Source organism: Canis lupus, chromosome 1 (genome assembly GCF_048164855.1).
Source record: "Canis lupus baileyi chromosome 1, mCanLup2.hap1, whole genome shotgun sequence".
Taxonomy (NCBI): Eukaryota; Metazoa; Chordata; class Mammalia; order Carnivora; family Canidae; genus Canis; species Canis lupus.
This window is the reverse complement of record NC_132838.1, coordinates 85,948,837-85,970,691: the sequence shown is the minus strand read 5'-3', so window position 1 is coordinate 85,970,691 and position 21,855 is coordinate 85,948,837. Positions and strand designations below refer to the sequence as shown.

Here is a 21,855-nt window from a genome sequence, read left to right as displayed (position 1 = left end):
GTTAAAACTAAATATTTTAAATGGTATTGTAGTTTTATTCCCCTACAAACAATCCTAAATTAAGATTTTATTTCATATTTCAAAGTGTAAGAATAAAAATGGTAGCTGCTGGAATGGGAGGTTAAGATAGGCAATGGTCATGTGTTAAATTCCCTTTGAAACAAAATGAGGTACAAATAAATAAGGCAATATTCATTTCTTGTTGTTGGAATTAGACTTCTAAGAACTTACCATTGTGCATAAAGTCATTAACTTTGAAGCTTCTTTTGCATTTAGGAATATTATAGTTTTCCACATCAAGTCACTACATAAAAGCAAACACAAGAAACCAACACTTCTTCTACCGGATAAATGAGTAAGCAATAATTGATACTAACTATTTTGTTTTAGTGTATCATCAACTGAGGTATCACCTATTTTACTGGATATAGATCTTTTTATAACCAGCCAAATTAAGTGAAACAATGTGAATTTTTGTTCAGATTCTACCCTTTAGCCAAATCTCAAGCAATACCCATGTACCAAGCAAAATGATCCATTAATGTGTGAGCTTAAATCCTCAACCACTAACCAAAGCATGGGTTCATTAACAATGACTATAATCACAGGATTGGAAGCCAAAATCACAATTTGCTCATTCAAGCCTAAATTAATTGCTCTTTCATTTTTGCTAGATTCTCCTAGTTACCTCAGCCCAAAGCCAGCCTTATTCTGTATCTCATCCCCAGATGAGAGAAAAACAATTGGATTTTCTCTTAAAAACTAAGCTCCTGTATTATGTTTCTATAAAACATACATTAAATTTAAACAAAGAGGGGTGTTTCTTTTTTTTTAATTTTTATTTATTTATGATAGTCACACACAGAGATTGAGAGAGAGAGGCAGAGACATAGGCAGAGGGAGAAGCAGGCTCCATGCACCGGGAGCCCAACGTGGGATTCGATCCTGGGTCTCCAGGATCGCGCCCTGGGCCAAAGGCAGGCGCTAAACCACTGCGCCACCCAGGGATCCCAAAGAGGGGCCTTTCTGAGGGTTACTAGAATTTTTTGGGAAATGTAAGTTAGGGGAGGCAAAATCAGAAAAGATAAGTAGTTTTCTGGTGTTCAACACTGATCTAAGTATTGAGAGTAGGGGGCTACCATTCCATAGAGGCTGAGTGCAAATTCTAAGACTGTAAATCGAATTATAATATTGTAACTGGGAACCAGATATACAGCAGATACTGTAACAAATGTGTTAATATCTTATACAATTTTAGTTGAACAAAGCACATGGTTCAAGACTTCTTTGCAGTAGTAAACAAGCTACTCCACCATGTATATTATTGGAACACAATAAATGTTTCCTTTATTGAATCTTTGTTTTCCTTTGTCCTTTCCCATGGTATGGGAGAACAGCAGCTCTAATAAGACAAATATTTGTTGATTTGTGCAAAACTTACATTCAAAAAATCAGTTGAGGGTTGCATTGGTGTGGAGAAACTATGTTTGATTATCCAAATGCGTCTGTTTTGTTTTTCCTATTTATTTACTGTTTGCAAATCTGATTCTGCACTTTCCCCTTGCTTGATGGCATTTTGGGAGGTAAAGAAAATAACCCTCTCAGATTCTCCATCACATTATAAACATGAAATACAAGTTCATTAGATGAAAGATTATGATTCAGTATATTTGAGTTGCCAGTGACTTCTTGTTATAGTGTATTATGGAACACCTTCATAGCCCAAAGTCAATGAATCTATCTCTGTATTTATTAAAACCCCTCTGTCCAGGGCACCTGGGTGGTTCAGTCAGTTAAGCATCTGACTCGAGATTTCAGTTCAGGTCATGATCTCGGGGTCATGAGATAGAGCCCCTTGTTGAGCTCCACACTCAGTGAGGAGCCTGTTTGAGATGCTCTCCCTCTCCCCATCCCTCCCCCTGCTCATTCTCTCTCTCTCTCTCTCTCTCTCTGTCTCCGAAATGAGTAAGCAAGTAAATAAATAAATAAATAAATAAATAAATAAATAAATAAATAAAATCTTTAAAAAATAAAACCCCTCTGTCCATGAAGGAGGTTATTTATAATTCCCAAATGCAAGCTAGCCTTTCCTATTTATGTAGTTATATATCACATCTCTGGATAACATCTTCTTAATGTTAATCAGTTTGTGCTCACCAAATATTTAATAACAATATATTTGTCTAGGAAAATTAGGAAGTTCAAGAGCTGAAAACAGGGCCAAGAACATATGGAGGGTGAGGAGTCATGTAGGGGATAAATGTTATTTTCAAATATATGGATGGCTTTTTTTTTTTTTTTAAATTTTTATTTATTTATGATAGTCACACAGAGAGAGAGAGAGAGAGGCAGAGACACAGGCAGAGGGAGAAGCAGGCTCCATGCACCGGGAGCCTGACGTGGGATTCGATCCCGGGTCTCCAGGATCGCGCCCTGGGCCAAAGGCAGGCGCCAAACCGCTGCACCACCCAGGGATCCCATATGGATGGCTTTTATGTGGAAAAAGGCATACTGCATGTATGGGGCTAACGAGTAGAACATAAGAGAAGGGACTTACATGAGGCCAGAGGTAGAAATTTCTAATGCTTAGCATTGTCCAAACATGGAAAAGCCTAAGAAATAATGAGTTTACCCGTTGATGCTGTTTAAAGACACACTGGCTGGCCATTGGCCTGGAGCAAACCAATGGACATAGTAGGATTGGAGAGGTGGGCTTAAGAGATCCTTCTAGCTTTATGATGCTATCTATAATTTTGTAACAGTAACAAGTCACCCAAGCTCTTTGGATCTCAGTTATAGATCTTTTGGATCTATAAATTTGACTTTTGACCTAAATTATCCATAATCTTCCTTCTAATATTAACAGTCTTATCACCTTTAAGCAGAATGGTTCCTATGAGCTCCATGTCTACAGTGTTAGGTTAGTTGGGGTTGGGTGGATAATAAAGTTAATATGAGCAACAGTAGGTCACATAGAAAGAGTGGGGAATGGTGGTCATGAGAATTAGGCTATACTTCCAAGTTGCCTTTATCTGTCCATGTGACCTACCCCCCTTTCTACTCTGGACCTTACATTTTTCATCTACTATTTAGGATGATAACAAGAATCATAAATCAGTTGACTCTGTGACTCAAAGAAGAACTCAAAATACAAAAGGCTTGGGATCCCTGGGTGGCGCAGCGGTCTAGCGCCTGCCTTTGGCCCAGGGCGCGATCCTGGAGACCCGGGATCGAATCCCATGTCGGGCTCCCGGTGCATGGAGCCTGCTTCTCCCTCTGCCTGTGTCTCTGCCTCTCTCTCTCTCTCACTGTGTGCCTATCATAAATAAATAAAAATAAAAAAAAAAAGTTTAAAAAAAAAAAAAAACAAACAAAAGGCTTAAAGTTACAAAACAGTTCAAAAGAGTTTGACATGTTATGTTCACAAGGGTAATAAAATAAATATAACATATAGGAACTGAAAACAACTACCATGTCATTATTTAGGAAAATTCTTGGATCAGAATACCACATTTAATTTTATTTAGTTGCCAATCGTTAAAATGCAATATAGGAATTATACACCTTATAAATGTTCTGAGATTTTTATTAGAAAAATAATGCCAGTCTAAATAGGTGAAAATAATGAAAGATAGTATTTGTCTCTGGGAAGAAAAGACTACAGGCTTTCTTCTAGTATTGGAGTGATACAATGAAAAGAAAAAATATCATGATACTTCTCTCAAGAGGTTGTAATGAGAACTAAATGAGAATATTTCATGTTTATGTAAATATTTTATATTTCTTTATATAAATATATTTTTATATATAATATACATTCAACTTTCTAAAAATAAATACAAATGTCAGAAATATATATCTGTATATATTATATAAATAAATCATTTATATTTATTATATTTCATAGGACTATATTTATATTTTATACTGACTATAAGGCTCTTAGCTCTCTATCTGGCACATAGTGAACAATCACTAAATGGTTCTTTTTTTTTTCCCTAAAGATTTTATTTACTTATTAGGGAGAGAGACAGCTAGAAAGAGCGCGAGCAGTGGGGAGAGAGAGAAGAAAGCTCCCCACTGAGCATGAGCAGGGAGCCTGATGTGGGGGTCAATCCCAGGACCCTAAGATCATGACCTGAGCCAAAAACAGATGGTTAATGGACTGAACCACCCAGCACCCCTATATGGTCCTTCTTATTAATAAAAACCATCAAACAAAACTATAAGCCAATATCAAACTATAGACCAGTATCAGCTACAGCAAATATTCTTAAAAAGTATTAGCAAATAGTATTCAGCAATGCCTACAACCAATTATATACCATGACCAAGTGAGATTTAAGGATGATTCAATATTCAAAAATCAATTAATACAAGACATGACATTGATAAAATGATTTTTAAAATACCACATAATCTTAGTTGATGCAGAAAAAGCATTTGACAAAAAACATCCCCCTTTTCCTCTCAAAAAATTCAGAATAGAAAGGCACTTCCAAAATCTGATTGAGGGCATTTATGAAAATCTCATAGTGATTATCATATTCAGTGCAAAGACTGAATGCTTTTTCCCCATGATAGAGAACAAAGCAAAGATGCCCACTCTTGCTACTCTTATTCAACATAGTGCTAGAATTCTAGCAAATGAAAAAGGCAAGAAAAAGGAATAAAAAGCATACAGATGAGAAGGGAAAGAATACAGTTATTCCTATTTGTAGATGACACAATTGTCTACATACAAATTTCCAAGGAGTCTCCAAAAACCTCCTAGAAATACCCAGTTCAATGACATCAAGAAAATATACAAAATAAATTATATCTATTTATATAGCAATAAGCATATGCATGCCAAAGTTAAAGATTAGACTTATAATAGCTCAAAAACATACATAGGCATAAATTCAATAAAACATGTATTGGATTGAAAACTACAAAGTCCTGATGAAAGAAATCAAAAAAGGTATATACAGACCGTGTTCAATGACTGAAAGATTCCATACAATAAAGATGTTAATTCTTACCAAATTGATAGATATGTTTAACACAATTCCTCTCAAAAGTCCAGCAAGATTTTAAAAAGATATGTGGACAAGGTTATTCTAAAATTTATATGGAAAAGGAAAAACTAGGTTAGCTAAAACAATTTTGAAAAAGAATAAATAGAGGGGATTCAGTCTTCCCAATTCTAAGATGTATTATATAGCTACCATAACCAAGAGACACATAGATCTGTGGGACAGATATCTGTTCCACTTGAAATTATCAGTGGAACAGATAAGGAAAACTAGAAATTTATATACAGATAAGGACAACTGAATTTTGACAAAGTTGCAAAAGTGACAGAAATGGAAGAAGCCACCTTTCAACAAATGATGCTGAAGCAATTAAACAAAACAAAACCCAACAACCTGGAATTAGGTCTCACCCCTTACATAAAAATTAACCTAAAATGGATCATAGACTTAAGTGTGAAATATATTATAAAACTTTTTTTTTTTAAGATTTTATTTATTCATGAAAGAGACACAGAGAGAGAGAGAGAGGCAGAGACATAGGCAGAGGGAGAAGCAGGCATGCAGGGAGCCCGATGTGGGACTCAATTCCAGGACTTCAGGATCATGCCCTGAGCCAAAGGCAGACTCTTAACCGCTGAGCCACCCAGGCATCCCCATTATAAAATTTCTGGGAAAAAAATTAAAATAATAAAAATCTTTTAGATTTAGGAGTAAATGAAGGGTTCGTATGTTTGATACCAAACACTGTCCATACAAGGGGAAAATGGTTATTATTAATAAAAACAACCAACCAAAATGAAAAATTGAGAAAGACCCTGTTAACAAGACGAGAAGACAAGCTATGGACTGGAAAAAAAAATTTGCTAATCACATAACCAACAAAAGACTAGTATCCAAAATACATAAAGAAATCTCAAAACTCAACAGTGAAAGGCAAACTATCCAATAAGAACACGGGCAAAAGATATAAAGAAGTATTTCATTACAGAAGATATCAGATGGCAAATAAGCCAATGAAAAGATGAACAATATCATTAGCTATTAGAGAAATGCAAATTTAATTCACAATGAGCAGTCATGCCTATCAGAAGAGCTAAAATTTAAAATAATCCAAATGTGAGTAAGGTAGCAGAGAAACTGGATCACTCATACATTGCTAATGGGAATGTGAAAGTGTTCAGCCACTCTGGAAACCAGTTTGCCATATTCTTTAAAAAAATTACATCTACCATATGACCCAGTAATAGTACTCCTGGATATCTATCCCAGAGAAATGAAGAATTCTGTTCATATAAAAACCTGTACACCAGTGTTTATTTTTTTTTCAAGATTTTATTTATTTATTCATGAGAGACACACAGAGAGAGGCAGAGACACAGGCGGAGGGAGAAGCAGGCTCCATGCAGGAAGCCTGACATGGGACTCAATCCGGGTCTCCAGGATCACGCCCTGGGCTGAAGGCGGCACTAAACCGCTGAGCCATCCGGGCTGCCCTACACCAGTGTTTATAGCAGCATTATTCCTAGTAACCCCAAACTGGAAACAATCCATATGTTCTTTGGTAGGTGAATGGTTAACAGTGGTGCATCCAATCTGTGTAGTACTGCTTTGCAATAAAAAGGAACAAGCTCTCCTTACATGCAACAATCTAGATGAATCTATAGAAAATTAAGCTGAGTGGAAAAAAAAAAAAAAGCCAAACCTGAAAGGCTGGAGTATGAATCCACTCATGTAAAATTCTTGAAATGACAAAATCATGGAGATGGAAAACAGATTAGTGGTTAAGGAAAAGCCTGGAGTTAAGGATAGGGTGGTAGAGGAGGGACATGGATTGGCTATTAAAGAACCATGAGGGAATTATGTGGTGATGAAATGTTCCATGTTTTTCCTGTTTCAATGCCAACATTCTTGCTGCGATATTATGCTATAGTTTTGTGAGGTGTTGCCATTTGAAGGAAATTGGGTAAAAAGCACCTGGGATCTGCCTGCATTATTTCTCATAACAACACTGGAATCTACAATGATCACAAAATAAGAAGCTTAATTTTTTAAAAAAATATCCTGTGTGTGTGTCATGTAATTGTTTTCCAATGATCTTCAACTATATTATTTCCAGAGAAAAAGCACCAATGAAGAGGAGATTTTGTTTTCCATTACTTTAAAGCTGTGGAAGAAGCACCTAGAAATTATTAAGCATCCTGACCTGTCTTTGGCTGGAAATTCTTGTCTGGCCTCACAACTTCCTTCCTATTTTTAGTCTTGATTACAAATAAACGTTTACAGGTAACAGAGGTGAAAGGTAACATTTACCAAGAAAGATGTTAAAAGAACTGAGAATTTTAATTTATTTTTTAAAGATTTATCTATTTATTTAAGAGAAAGAGAGACACTGTGTGTGTGAGCTGGGGGGAGGGAGAGGGCCAGCTCTCTGGGGTTCCCTCTCACCACTCTGAGATCAGGACCTGAGCCAAAACTAAGAGTTGGACACTCCACCAACAGAGCCACCCAGGGTCCCCAAGAACTGAGAATTTTAAAGGGACACTCTGTATACAGCCATAGAAAAAATATGGCAAGTAAGGGAACAGTGTAGAATGAAAGTATTTACCTCCTCTTTGGCGATGCGCATCTCGTCCGTCACATTTGAGAAAACGGTGGGCTGGATGAAGAAGCCTTTATTCCCCCATGGGCCTCCACCACACTCCAGTTTGGCTCCTTCTTTCTTTCCACTCTCAATGAGGTCAAGGATTTTTTCATATTGTTTCTTATCAATCTAATAGGAAAAGCATCATATGGAAAAGAAAATAAATGAATAAATTAATTAAGTTTACAAACGTAATACATGGTGCAGCCTGTTAATGAGAGCCTCAAAATGCTAGAATATTGTTATGAAATGAAATACTCCACCAAAACAGCTTACAAAGGCTCAGATTCATTCTGTTTATTCTCTTGACTTTTCTAGAAAGAATATTTAGAGATAAAAATTTGTATTTAGCATTTGTTTTACAGTCACGTAAGGAAAGCATATCGCCACTGCAAACAAATGTAAATCTTTTCCCCACAACTGTCATTCATTTACATGGGAAAAAAATACCTATTAATAGTCAAACATACGTACTGAAGACTAGTCCTAACTGAAATAAGGAGCAAAAAGGAGAAGAGAACTTTGATACTGGGTTTAATCAAATATGGCAGTTGGAGAGCAGATGCTGTAAGACTTTGAAGACCCTTAGACCTCTGTTTGGTTCTTCTCATTTCTGACAGCCTCCTCTGGCCAGATCCATGCTGACCGCAGCCGGATCACCCTCCTCAGTCCGGGTCCCCCTGGGGCAGTCTCAGTGGGTCCAGTCCCAACTTCTAGTCTGTCTTGATTGTTACCATCCTGCTTCATTACATAGGCCACATCTAAGTATATGACAAGAATAACAGAGCCTTCATGGTTTGTTGAACAATATTTTTTATAAGGAAAAAAAGAACCCACTTAAGTCCAGACTTGTGGCTGGGATACCAGGAGCATACATCTTCCCACCATGCAGTGGAATTGGGGCTCTGTACTATCTCAATTCCTATTTTGGGAGGCTAAAAGGTTGAGTGATCCTGGGACTCTGAATCAGTGTTCTAATGAGATTCTCAGATGATTCAAATGCACAGGAAATATTGAGGACATTATACTACAGTTTAGGCCTAGTGTTTTCAGTTATACTAAGGGACATGCTCTGTGCAGTCTGGCTAATTTTGCTTCACCATAAATACAAGTCTTCCTCAGAAGGTATCAGATTGGCCATATCTGAATTTGGCTTTCCTTTTGGCCCTCAGGAACTTCTCAATAATGCTAGGATGTAGCAGGGGCTCTTTACTATGTGATGGGCCATTAATTCATGGGCTAGTCCATGAAACGTAATAGGGCATGGCATTGTAATAGTCTCAAAGTATACATTTTGAAGTGTTGGAATGTGCAAATTCTTTAATTCTTTATTCCTTAGGACTGATGAGTTGAGAAAGAAGACAGTTTGAGAAGTGACACTGATACATCCTTCAGATTATTTGGAAACCATAGATCAACAAAAGCAATGAGAGCAGATATATGGAGTTCTTGATCTGTGATAATAATTGTCACCATAGGTATCAATGGCAGTATGTAATTTTCATTTATTTAACAGACATTTATGCATGTACTATGAACCAAGCACTCAGATAGATTATTGCCTTTCACTGCACAGTGATCCTGCAAAATTGGTGTCACTAGTTCTGGTTTACAAATGAGAACACAGAGCCTCAGGGAGATTAGATTTTAAATCCAACTTCTATTTTGAAAGTCCATCTCTCTGCATTGAGACAAGATGCAACTTCTGCTGATAATGTTGTAACATTTGATGTGGGTCTAATTATTTCTTTTTCAAATGAAAATACTGATTTTTTCCAGGTTTTTAAGAATGCATACTTTGGTCTATGGAATCCAATTGGAAAATCACTTTACCAATGAAGAAATTTAAATACATTCTATATAAATTATATATAATATATATGAAACATGTATTAACATTTATTTATATACATATAAAATATGCTTAGTGCATAAATGCCTCTTTCCATTAAGCTCATCATATAACAACAGATATTTTTAAGGGTAAAGAGGCCCCAAGGGCCTTTCAGTCTTACTTCTCAAATATCTACTTATTGTACTTACTCAGTACAATGTGTGATGAAAATCTATTCAGTTATTCAGATTAAAGTCTTAAATTAAGCAGTTAGATCACTGTTTACTTAAGAATTCTATGAATAGAAATTTTTTTAAAGTCTATTTTAACTCCCTTCTCTCATGAATAATGAGGTATTCTAGGTCAATTCTTGAGTCTCTCTAGCTGAATGGTACAGATCCTCTAGTGGAGAAAGTATCACCCAACAATGTTTAATATTAAGTATCTTGGATATTCTATTCCCTTCACTTCTTCTTCTCCTCCTTGATCCTCTTCAGATTTATCTATCATCTATCTATCTATCTATCTATCTATCTATCTATCTATCTATTTACCTATCAATTTATCTATAGATACATCAAATGGGGAAAATGCTTTACTTTTACATAAATAGGCAGTTATTTAAAGAAAGAAATAATCACAGCTGAAAATCTTAGAGTTCCATCCTTTTTTAAAACTGGAGACCATGTCAAAATCAAATGTATAATATGTCTTGGCATCCATTTGAAAAGCTACTCAATAGGAGCAAAATTAGCAACTACTTCTATGTACTCATTAATTCAAGGATAAAAACAAAATATAGTGTGATTAAGATAAAACAATGTATTACTTCATTTGTCAGCTGAGTTATTTTACGGTTTTTAGGCTTTAATCCTAAGATTTTCTTACATGGCTCTCTTGGCATGAGCAGAAAATCCCAGGACAGCCTTTTAACACTTCCAGGCAGTAAACTCCATGAGGTCAGTAGCATATCCTCCTTGTTCCTTTTGGCATTGCCAGGTTCTTATCCCAGGGTTTAGCTCATAGTAGTGTTGAATACATTTTGGTTGATAAAATGTATTTTTGGCTTAGTGACTATGTTAAGAATAGGGTTTGCTTCAAATCAACAGCATGGAACAGTGTATAAATTTTAGTGTGAAAGAATAAAGTCTCTAAGCTTAACGTCTACACTCTAGGAAAGGATTTCCCAACAGCGGCCTTATTGGCATTTTGTGGCCAATAACTCTTAGTTGTGGAGCTCTGCTATGCATTGTAAGATGTTTAATAGCATCTCTGGCCTCTGCCCTCCATTAGATGCCAGTAAAACCACCCCCTCTCACCTACCCTAGTTGAGACAACTAAAAATGTCAAATGTTTCCTTGGTGAGGGGCGAAACTGTTCCAGTTGAGAACCACTGCTCTAGATCAGGATCCCGGAGGCCTGGAGTAATCTCAGAACCAAAGATTGAGGAGCTTGCATAACAGACAATGAAGGAAGGAAGATGCAAAGGTAGACTTTGGACAAGAGAAGGACACTCTTATTGATACTGGTTCTAAGAGGACAGAAGAAAATGAAAACCTTAGGGAATAACTGGCCTTTCCCACCTAAAATGAGAAGTTTGCCACAAAGGCAGGAACTCATGACCTTCTAGGACACTCGGGCCACCATTAGAAAGCCCATCAGAGTGTCTGAAGAGAGAATGTAGAGCTATGCTAGCTGCTCCCATCTGTGGCTGGAAGCTAAGACAAAGGACTGATCTTGAGGGAAAAATAAATGATAGGATTCTATCTGAACTTCCAAGTGGATAGAAACCACATACAGGAATTAAGAGGTATATAGCTTAAGGAAACAAGAAATTTACAGTGTTTGTTGTTTCTCATCACATCTTTAATTGCCAACATGCTTCTTAAACTGTTTCTTTATTTAAGATTTTGTTTATTTATTCATGAGAGACACAGAAAGAGAGGCAGAGACAGCTCAATCCCAGGTCCCCGGGATCAAGACCTGAGCCAAAGGCAGATGCTCAACCACTGAGCCACCAGGTACCTCTCTGAAACTGTTTAAGGACATAAAGAGCGGGCAACACAAAATCAGGATGCTTTCTTTAACACTGGGAGTTAGATACATTTTTTTTTTTTAAGTACCAAACTGACACAGTATTGTCACCAAGGAAGATCTGTGGTAAGGAAATAAACTTATTCAATAAAAAAGTAAACTTAGAGAGGAACCTTATTCTTGTGCCCTGTGAATGCTATTCCTTCTATTATATACTCACTTGAGGGCCTTGACTGACTCCTGGGGTCAGAGGGTTTCCAAGAACATACTTTTTAGCCCGTTCAACACTCCTCCGAACAAACTCATCGTAAATTGATTCTTCCACAAAAAGCCTGGATGCAGCTATACAGCACTGGCCTTGGTGATAGAATAACGCCTGGTGTGCAACTTCAACAGCACTGTCCACTGCAAAGAAGGTATTCACATTGAGGAAGAGATATTTTCTAAAGATTATATATTTTTATACGTATCTCTCAGAGGCAATATGATGGCATAAGAAAATTATGAGCTGCATAGTCAGACATAGATTCAATACATCCCACTTCTTATCAGTCAGGTGATTAACCATTCTTATCCTTTGATATGGAAATGATAACCACGAATATGGACTCTGAAAAAATTAATATAGACAACCAAGAATATAGAGAGTGTCATAAGATCCTAGCCTACTGCAAATGATTTTTTTTAGATTTATTTACTTATTTGAGCAAAAGAGAGAGAGAGAGAGAGACAACATGCAAACATGGGGGCGAGGGGCAGAGAGAGAGAATCTCAAGCAGGCTTCCTTCCGAGCATGGAGCCCAATGTGGAGCTCGATCCCAGGACCCTGAGATCATGCCCTCAGGTGAAACCAAGAGTCAGATGCTTAACTGACTGAGCCACCCAGATATCCCTGCAAATGATTTTTATAAATATCTCTGAGAGATATAAATATCTCTGTTCATAATTAGATGACTATGAATATGTCAGGCCTTAGATTTTAACAAAACGACAAAGAAAATATGAACTATCTAGTGCATTGAATAATTTAAAAACAATTTCAGACACCCTAATTAACAGGAAATGTGATATTTCTGAAAAAAATTAATATTCAAAATCACTCACCCACCTTAACAGCCCTGTTCCAGGAAAAACATTTTCCAACTTTATTTAAAATATACCATATTATTTCATAGATGCCTATAAACTCTTCTTATCTGTGCATTTGAGATGGTAGAATGGGGCTTGAAAGGAAGAAACAGGTTGTGTCATTACTAAATCCTAAACAACCTAAAGAAAGGTTTCTCTGCATTTTAATTTTTTAAATGTTGAAGAATTAATTCAACATCATAGCACTCGAGTATTGTTATATTTACTTTGTGAATTAACTACATCTACTTAAGTTGTAGTGGAAACAGTTTCTAGAAAGATTTGGTAAAAAGTCAGGACTCTTATCATATTTGTAGACTATATAATAATAAGCCAGTGTGTTCTGAAAAGCTTCAGCTAAGATCACATTCAGCCATTTCTGTTTATTGCCTCATACTGCAGCTGTCAAAGAGCTAGATGAATGCTTGACAATCTATTTCTGCTCACTGACTCCCATTTAGAAAATAATTGTGGGATTCTATTCAATAATATAATCAGAATGAACCTGGGATATCGTATAGTGGAGTCACATGATAACTATAGATGGAATATACGTAAATTTGACCACACTTGCTAGGAAAAAAAAAGAAGAGAGAGAAATTCCTTAAATGCTAAGTGTCACTCTCTTCTGGTCATTTCATTTAATGTGTGCATGACCCAGAACGAAGGGAAATGACAAAATGTGAAATTAGCCATCTCTCTAGTTGGTCCTGGTCCAACATAACTGAGGGTATGTCACCATGCCTAATCCAATGTTAACATGTAAAGGCATGGAATTAAAAAAAATACATCATGGCTCCTAAGTACAAAACAGCTGCTTAAAGTTCAGCTGTGAAAATAGTAATGTATTCCAAACCAGGAAGAAAGAGTGTCTAGTGTTAGACTTATCTAGGTGTTACACTTTAGGACAGTTCGAGAGATTTTCAAGAGTAATTCTAGGTTCTGATTTGATGTTAGAAGCAAACCCTTTTATAAACTTCAAGGTTACCGTCCATCAGGCATTACCAGACACTAAGATGAGGGGTGAAAAGTTAAGAGTGGCTTTCACTCACAGTCGGAGTCAGCAAACACAATGAAGGGGCTCTTTCCACCAAGCTCCAGGGTCACCCTCTTCAGATTGCTTTTCCCGGCAGCTTCTTTGATCATTTTGCCAACCTGTAATGGAGCATTACAAAGGAAGAGGCTTAATCTGTTCTCATGAAGGCGGGTTTATTTAGCATTTTAAATTTATATGAGGTTTGTGCCATAATTAAGTTTCATTAGGGAGAAACATTAAATAGCATTTTTCAAGATTTGGTGCCTTCAAATATCAAAGACTCCTTCATCCGAGCACAAACATGATGAATCAGAAAAACATTCATGAGAACAGATACATAGAAGATGACAGCTGATCTTGATGTACATGACTGGACAGGAGGTATTTTTCATTTTAATCGGAACTTCATCTTTCAAAAAAAAAAAGAACTTCATCCTTCTGCTGATAAACTGGACATATCATGATCCAACCACATAACTTGTCTACTTGACTTTTCATCCCTCTACTGAAATCCAGAGAACTCTATCCAAACTGGCATTTTCACTCCTTAAATCTCAACTCTCTTTCTCATTATATGCTCACCCTGACCTGGCTGGGTGACCAGGTCCCACCCATCCTTGGGGTCCAGCTCATATGTGAACTCTTCTTTAAAGCCCACTCTGTTGACTCTAGGCAGACATGGGCCTTTTTCCCTCTTATGATCTCCCAAGAACACTCAAGGAGATTGTTTCAGAGTCTCCCTCAGATTGTATTATGTGTATACACATCAATTTCCCAAACAGATATCACCTCCTTGGTGGTGGTCATAAAGTCCTATCATTGCAAAGTTAGCATTGCCTGTCACAGTAGGGTTTGTTAACAACAGATTGACTGACAGGTCTCTCTCTCTTTCTCTCTCTTTCTCCCTACCTCCCTCCTCCCTTCCTCCCTTCCTCTCTCCCTCCACAACTTTGAACCATGAAACTAGAAAAAAGAAATTGGATCTGTGCTCTGTGCTGCTACTTCAGTTAGCTGGAATCCTACGGTTCTGGTTTCTCCTTTAATGCTACTTGCCTCTCTTCAGAGAAAGACATTGTTTTCATTTTTTTCTTTGTGGCTCACGTCCCATCAAGATTATTTTCTGTAGTTGTTTTATTTTTCCATCTCTAAAATCTGGCCTGCTTTATAACTATTTCCTCTTTACTATTTTTATTGAAGTCCTAATGTATTAAATGATCTGTGCTTTTCTTTTTGAAAGAGGATTCATTTTATCTTGCTTCTGTTTTTTTCCCCTACTTGACACATCAGATTTTAATAAAAAACCTTCTATCCCAACTGAACAAAAGAAAAGTAGATGCTTGCTGCGCATCTGTTTGAATTGTATGTGGTTTATTGAATTGACTATTGCTGTGCCTTATAGGGCAGTGTAATAATTAATCTGCCAATCTTTTTATCTTTAAGATGTCACATGCTAAATAAAATCCTGTAATATAGGTTAATAAAAAGAAACTAAAAGTAGACTTGCTGTGGGGATATCCTGTCTGAAATTTTTCTCACATATCATTTTCCTTCCACTTCTTATTAAATTTTCACTTAAGATGATTAAGAATTTTTTTATTTCCTACATAATATTCTTTTATTTTCCCCCTTTGAATTCTCCAAGTTCTTTCAGCAGATTTTTTTTCTTAACTTAGAAATACTTACTGGAAAAACTTTATTAAAGTAGATAATTTTTGTCTCAGGGAAGGGAATAAGATCAGAGATATTTTTCTAAATGCTACAGATATCAAAAGAACTTGAATGAAGAATGGCCAGAAGTATGAGTAAGGGAGGAAGGTTACACTTTTGCTTAGCACAAGTTTCCATGGCAAATAAAAGGTTGATCTGAGTTTTCCCAAAGGTCTAGTTGAAGTCAAAACAAGGAAACATCGATTTTGTCCCATGATTTTGTTCCCTTACTTGGAAAAAAATAAAGGTTCATAATTTTTCTTAAAGAAGTCTGCAATGAAGAAAGAGAAGAACATTCAAGACTATGGTAAGCAATATGTTCCATGATGTTGTGGCATTGCCATGTGGGGCAGAAGTAGAAAGTCCTCATGAAAATGGTCTAACCTAATCACCTCGTGCACAACGTGAACTAGATTCTGGTTTTTGTTTTGTTTTCTTCTATTTTAAATGAATCTAATGGGACATTAAAATTCTTACCTTAAAAAAAGTTCTTACCTTGCCAGAAGTATTTTTAGGAAGAGGGTCATTTCTATTATGACCACAAAAGATATAATCTATTGTTTGCCTCTTTCATGGCATCTGGCAAGTTTCCTACTACCTGCCAACCAACAAACCTGAAGCTAAAAGAGAGTCCAGAAAGATGTAATTGTTTAATACCTATTCAGAAGTAGTTACTGTAGTAGTTACTGTACTGGTTTCTGCAGATAACAATGAATAAGATAGTCTTTGAGGATAGTCAGCAAAGATGAGATACATGACAAAGCAATGGGCATGTGCTATCATAATTCTATATCATGGATAACTGGGGACTCAGAGAGGGTTTTAAAATTCAGGATGATCCTGGAACTGCAGAGAAAGCCATAGAGGTAACACGTGGTGGAAGCCATATTATAGTAGGTGTGGCCATGAGTAAGCAAAAGCCTGGAGGAATGAAAAGATACATTTGAGTATCCTATTGGGTGCTCAATATTTTACTATTCATTAGCTCACTCATTTTTTTTTTTTTAGCTTACTCAATTTTATTCTGTACAATAAGGCAGATATTATTATTCCCATTTATAAGTGAGAAATGCAAATGTAGCAATGATACTTAACTTTTAGAAGACACATTGCTTAAAAGGGTAGAGTCAAAATTTGAACCCAGATGTTTCCTAGTCTTTTAATCTCAGAGTTTTCCTATTTTTAGCAGGTAAAGTACCCCAAAGCACTGTAGGAACCCAGGGATGGGCCATGACAAATAGCCAGTGATTCTAGAGACGGGATCGGGGACGGTAGCTCCTGGCCCATATGAGCTGGAGAATGAGTGGGTATGGGATCTAGATTAGGAAATGTGCACGGAGTCCCTACTGGAGAAGGTCTAGAATGCTAGGCTGTGGAATTTGTGTCTTTACCTCCTCTGCTATGATTCTGATCTATGACTTCACCATTTTTTAAATTATTGCCATGTCTCATTTCCAGTTGTTTTGTCCACAGGATCCTGAATGCAGGATTCACTTTCTCCTACTTCAATTAAGGGTTTATATAATGTAAACTTTTTCTCTTCTGTGTTTATGAAACATAAAAAAGCATTTTTTGTATTTATCTAGTTTTAAAAAGATTAAGAAAACTAAAATTTGATTTTCTACCATTTTAGTTCTCTATATAAATGTTTCTTTATATTGGAGTGGCTAATCAGGAATATGGAATAATCAAATTAGCATCTTCTCATTATCTAGAATGTTCTTCTTCTCAATCTCTGAGGAGTTAAAAAAGTAACCACTCTTCAAAATTCAGAGCAAGTTCTAGCACTCATGTAGACATAATCATCCCTTCCTGTGAAGGCCCTTACAGCAGTTTGTACAGATCTTAGTATCTTATCACTTCCTATCTTGTCTTATTTGTAACAGCAGCTTTATAAGAAGGGGCTCTTCTCATTCTTCATCCTTTACACTGTATACCAGTAAGAGGTTTCACTGCATATCTCACAATGTCACATAATCCAATAGAATGACTTGAATTGTTTTTTCCTTAATATAGTATGATTTTACCACTTTCTTTTGCGTGCAGTTGAAAATCATCTCAATAGATGGGAACCCATTCTCCCAAACTCCACTTTCCAGGCAGCTTACTCTATCTCCCCCTCTTGCCTCTTCTTGCAGTGCTCATGGCTGAGACCCTGTTCTTTAACCCTCTGGAAAGTCAAGCTGGAGCCAGAGAGGCATAAAAGTTAGGTTAAGCCAGCAATAACACTCAGGAAGCTAGCTGAGTTGTTGGCTCTCTTTCAGAATAATCAGGAAAGACAGAATCCCAAATAAGGAACTAAAGGTGATGCTCTGCTATTTAATTTCTATAATCTACAGTCTAAAATTACATTCATTCATACAAATCACTGGGGCCTGATGTAGATTTTCTATCATAAACTGTACTAATCAGACGACAGGGTCTAGTCGGCTATATTTCTTGTCAGGTAAAGCAATGAACACACTAAAAACAGTTTTGTGCAGGCCAAGTTTGTGACAGGTACTCCGCTTCATCTCCACTGTGTCTGCTTCTGTTCTGTAAACATGCACAAAGACTTGATTAAGGAATAAATCATTAAAAAGAATTTTTGTTTTAAAGAAATGTTGGCCTAAAAACAGCGACATAGAACATGCTTCTGACACCTGGAGATGCAAACATTCTTCACGCCAAGCCTGAATAACTGATGTTACCTCTGTAGATCCGGTGAAGGCCACTTTGTCTATATCCATGTGGGAAGAAATGGCAGCCCCAGCAGTAGGCCCATACCCAGGGACGATGTTCACTACTCCGGGAGGGAAACCTGCCTAAGGATAAAAAGTAAAATCATTAGGACAGAACTGAGGATTAATTCTATGATAAAAAGAGGAGAGTCTAAATTCAAAGCCGCCTCTCTATGCTAAGCTTATGAGTTTCTCTACCAAGAAAGATTCATGTAAGTGCTATTATTATTCTTATTTCATTTCTTAGGCCACTTAAAATAACCTCCAGAGTTACATTACTGGGGAAGAGTCTCTCCTCGGGGTAAGTCCATGTTTGACTTTTACGGATTGTTGCTCCAGTGATGGCTGCCTCAAATTTCATAATAGTGACTCAAAAATATAGTGTAGGTAGAAAAGCTAGGTCAATTACTCACATAGAAGGAAAGCAATGCATTTAGTACCCTACCAGCAAAACCAGGAAGCTAAAAGGATCTTGCATTTTTAGTTTCTACCTATTGCTTCCTTGGGCATACCAACTAGGTTGCAAATTCCTACTGGCAATATTTAATCAGTAAAACATCAGATAAGAACTGTCCTCTTCTGTGTGATTAATCTTCACAGATTGATTTCATTCCTGGTTAAAGAATGATTAGGAATGATTAGGAAGAAAACAGTGTGTACTTGAGATGGGTACATTCACATTTCAGGTTATTGGTATCAAAATGCCCCCATTTTAACATCTCTTTGGACTTTTTTTAAAATTTGAAGTTAAGGGCACCCCGGGTGGCTCGGCAGTTTAGCAGCTGCCTTCAGCCCAGGGTGTGATCCTGGAGACCCGGGATCAAGTCCCATGTCAGGCTCCCTGCATGGAGCCTGCTTCTCCCTTGGCCTGTGTCTCTGCCTCTCTCTCTCTCTCTCTCTCTCTCTCTGGGTCTCTCATGAACAAATAAATAAAATCTTAAAATAAAATAAAATAAAATAAAATAAAATAAAATAAAAAAATAAAATTTGAAGTGAAGAATAGTTTTAAGAGTTAGGTTCAGATTTCTTTAATTTAAGTTTCTAGTAACTAAAGCTTGGTTTTTAAGTGCTGGAAAGATATAAAGGACAAAGGGTGATAAATTGTGAGAAAAAGGTATTAATAGTATCTGGATAGTTGATGAAAATAAATTTCATGAGCTTTTTTTTTTTTTTTTTTTTTAGTAAGAAGGTAAATGCAGAGGCAACCATAATAGAAATTAATAGAAAACAGAATATAAACATGTCCCCTTGTGGATATATATATGTTTAAAAACTATGTGGCCCCATGTGACGCATAAGCATGTTGGCACAGAAGATTCCAATCTTTGGATGGAGTCATTTAAAAAAAATTGTTTCATTAGTGCCAGTTATAAACCAACTTTCATTTCCACATTTGAAAGAAAGATGCATCAATTTCAACATGCATTTGCATTCATGAGTTAAACTAAAGAAACAAAATAAAAGTGATCACAAGGTGACTGTTTGCCATGAAGCCTTTGAGTCTGGCTTCCTGTCTCTGGTTGGGCAGAGGTTCATTTGGGCTGACTGCCAGAAATCTCAGCCGGCACCCATATTAAATGTGTCCTCATCTGGACAGGAGCCATTGGCAGGTCGTTCACAGTAGCACCAAGTGAGGTCTTCATATTGTAAAGGAGGACTCCTGGGTTCTTGTGCATATTTTGATTTGGGAAACTTACCTCTTGTATTAAAGATGCCACATGAAGAGCAGTGAGAGGAGTTTGCTCTGCAGGTTTGACCACCACCGTATTTCCACAGCAAAGGGCAGGCCCTATCTTCCAAATGAACATGAACAACGGGAAATTCCACTAGAAAGCAATATAAAACAATAGATTCTTTGTGTTGCTGAAAGCCACATTTGCTAATCTAACTTCTACATTTTACACTACCTGGAGATGTGAAATAATAATTGTGGTAGTTTTGTGTAATCAACTGGTACATTCAAATTAAGTTCATTGCTAAAAGCAACTCATAAATGCTAAAAAGCTCCAAATAAATTAGATATAGGACAGGAGTGGAGGAGCCACAGAATTTTATCAGGTGTTATTTTGAGTTCTTCATCTACTGGAGGAAAAAAAATCACCACATGCTTTAAAAAATCAAGCCTTATTAAAACACAAAAAGTCTAGGGTCTGGTGGCTAAGAACTTGGTTCAAATCTCAGCTCAATCACTGACCGGCCCAGTGAGGTCAGATAAGTAACATGCTTTCTGTGCATGATTTCATCATCTGTAAGTGCTGATAAAAATCCTCTCTACTTCAAAAGGTTATCTTGAGGATTCTTCAAGAAAGTGGGCCAAAGGCTTAACAGAGTGATGGGTTTACCATAGGCATGCAATAAATATTAACTACTATTAGTCCTCAGGATTGTGTAGTTTTTATTAATTTTATTGAGATTTTTTTAAACTAATGAAGAGTTTCATTCACAATGTGGATAGGGATGCATTCCAATCGCCCTGGAGCAAAAGATAAGTCATTGCCACTTTCTTATCCAAAAGCTTCAGAACACTTTCCCGTCTTTTTATTTGGTGTCTTTGAATATGTTGGTGAATCATTTTGTCTCCTACTTGTTGGGTTTAAAAGAAAACCTTCATGATTCTGCTTAAAAATACTACTAAATGTAGGATATATTCCATACAGTGCTCCAACATTTTCTTCCATTTTAGTTTTAAAAATGCATTTAGGATTTGAACACTCTGGTTGATACTCTTCTTCTCAATGAGGAGATGAAAAGGGTTGGGGAATAGTAGGACATACTGCTTCACTCAAATAGTGTCCTGAAGCAGAGGAGCCAGTGATGACTGTTATGCTATATACATGTGAAGCATGGGTCTTAAAAGGAATATAAAACACAGCTTTTTAAAAAACAAACCATAGAAAAAAAAGGTTAAGATAGGTCAATGCTATAATATCAAAACACACTCAAGTGATATGCCACAATATAGATATGAGGTAGTCATATATATATATATATATATATATATATATATATATATATATTCAAAAAGTTCAGTCACAAGACCTCAGCTCATCAGTTACTACATTTTCTGTACATTTAGCCAATATCTAAGAATCCAATTGTGTCAGAGAAAACTTCTTTAGCAAATGAAATAGAATTGTAATTCATTCTTTCTTTCTTTCTTAAGACCAAAAATGATATAGAAGACCAACTTACAGGAATGATTTGGCCACATACTCCAATAGGCTCATGTCTTGTATAACCAAAAAAGTTTCCATCTGGAAAATAAAACACACAATCATTTGTGGACAAATATGCTTGATGTTCATGGAATGGTCATTTGGGTTGATGTTAGAGGAAGGTGTAGACAATAACTAAAAACAAAAAATAAAGAAATTAAAAAAATATCTCCAGCCACTTACAAAATGAAAAATTGAGTCCTAAAATAGTAATTTGAAATGAGAGGAACCATAAAATTGATGTAGATCAAGGCAAAGATGCAACACCAGAATGTATCTACAAGATATTTAATTCTATCTCTCATAATGTATAAGAGCCACTTTCTAAATCATCTTCATTCTCAAAGTTTACTTTCTTAAGGAAAAAGGTACAAAGTGTGTGCCTAAGGCAATAACTGTTAGAGTCCTATTTCTGACAGTTCTAAGTTCTATTAGTAATTGTAGAATTTTTATTGAAGTAAAAATATAACAAAATTAGAAAAGAATAGAATTAAAAAATATCTCCCTACAAGCCTACTGACC

General features: G+C 36.4%; 1 protein-coding gene across 1 annotated transcript in view; it reads right to left on the bottom strand.

The window, feature by feature from the left end:
• Nucleotides 1-21,855, bottom strand: part of ALDH1A1 (aldehyde dehydrogenase 1 family member A1) — a 54,421-nt gene that overhangs the window by 8,057 nt on the left and 24,509 nt on the right. The window contains exons 5-10 of the mRNA XM_072838007.1: nucleotides 21,311-21,372; nucleotides 19,816-19,944; nucleotides 18,089-18,202; nucleotides 13,708-13,810; nucleotides 11,748-11,932; nucleotides 7,624-7,788 (exon numbers count right to left, since the gene is read on the bottom strand). Coding sequence (XP_072694108.1) covers nucleotides 7,624-7,788; nucleotides 11,748-11,932; nucleotides 13,708-13,810; nucleotides 18,089-18,202; nucleotides 19,816-19,944; nucleotides 21,311-21,372 — 758 coding nt within the window. The remainder of the gene's footprint in view (nucleotides 1-7,623; nucleotides 7,789-11,747; nucleotides 11,933-13,707; nucleotides 13,811-18,088; nucleotides 18,203-19,815; nucleotides 19,945-21,310; nucleotides 21,373-21,855) is intronic.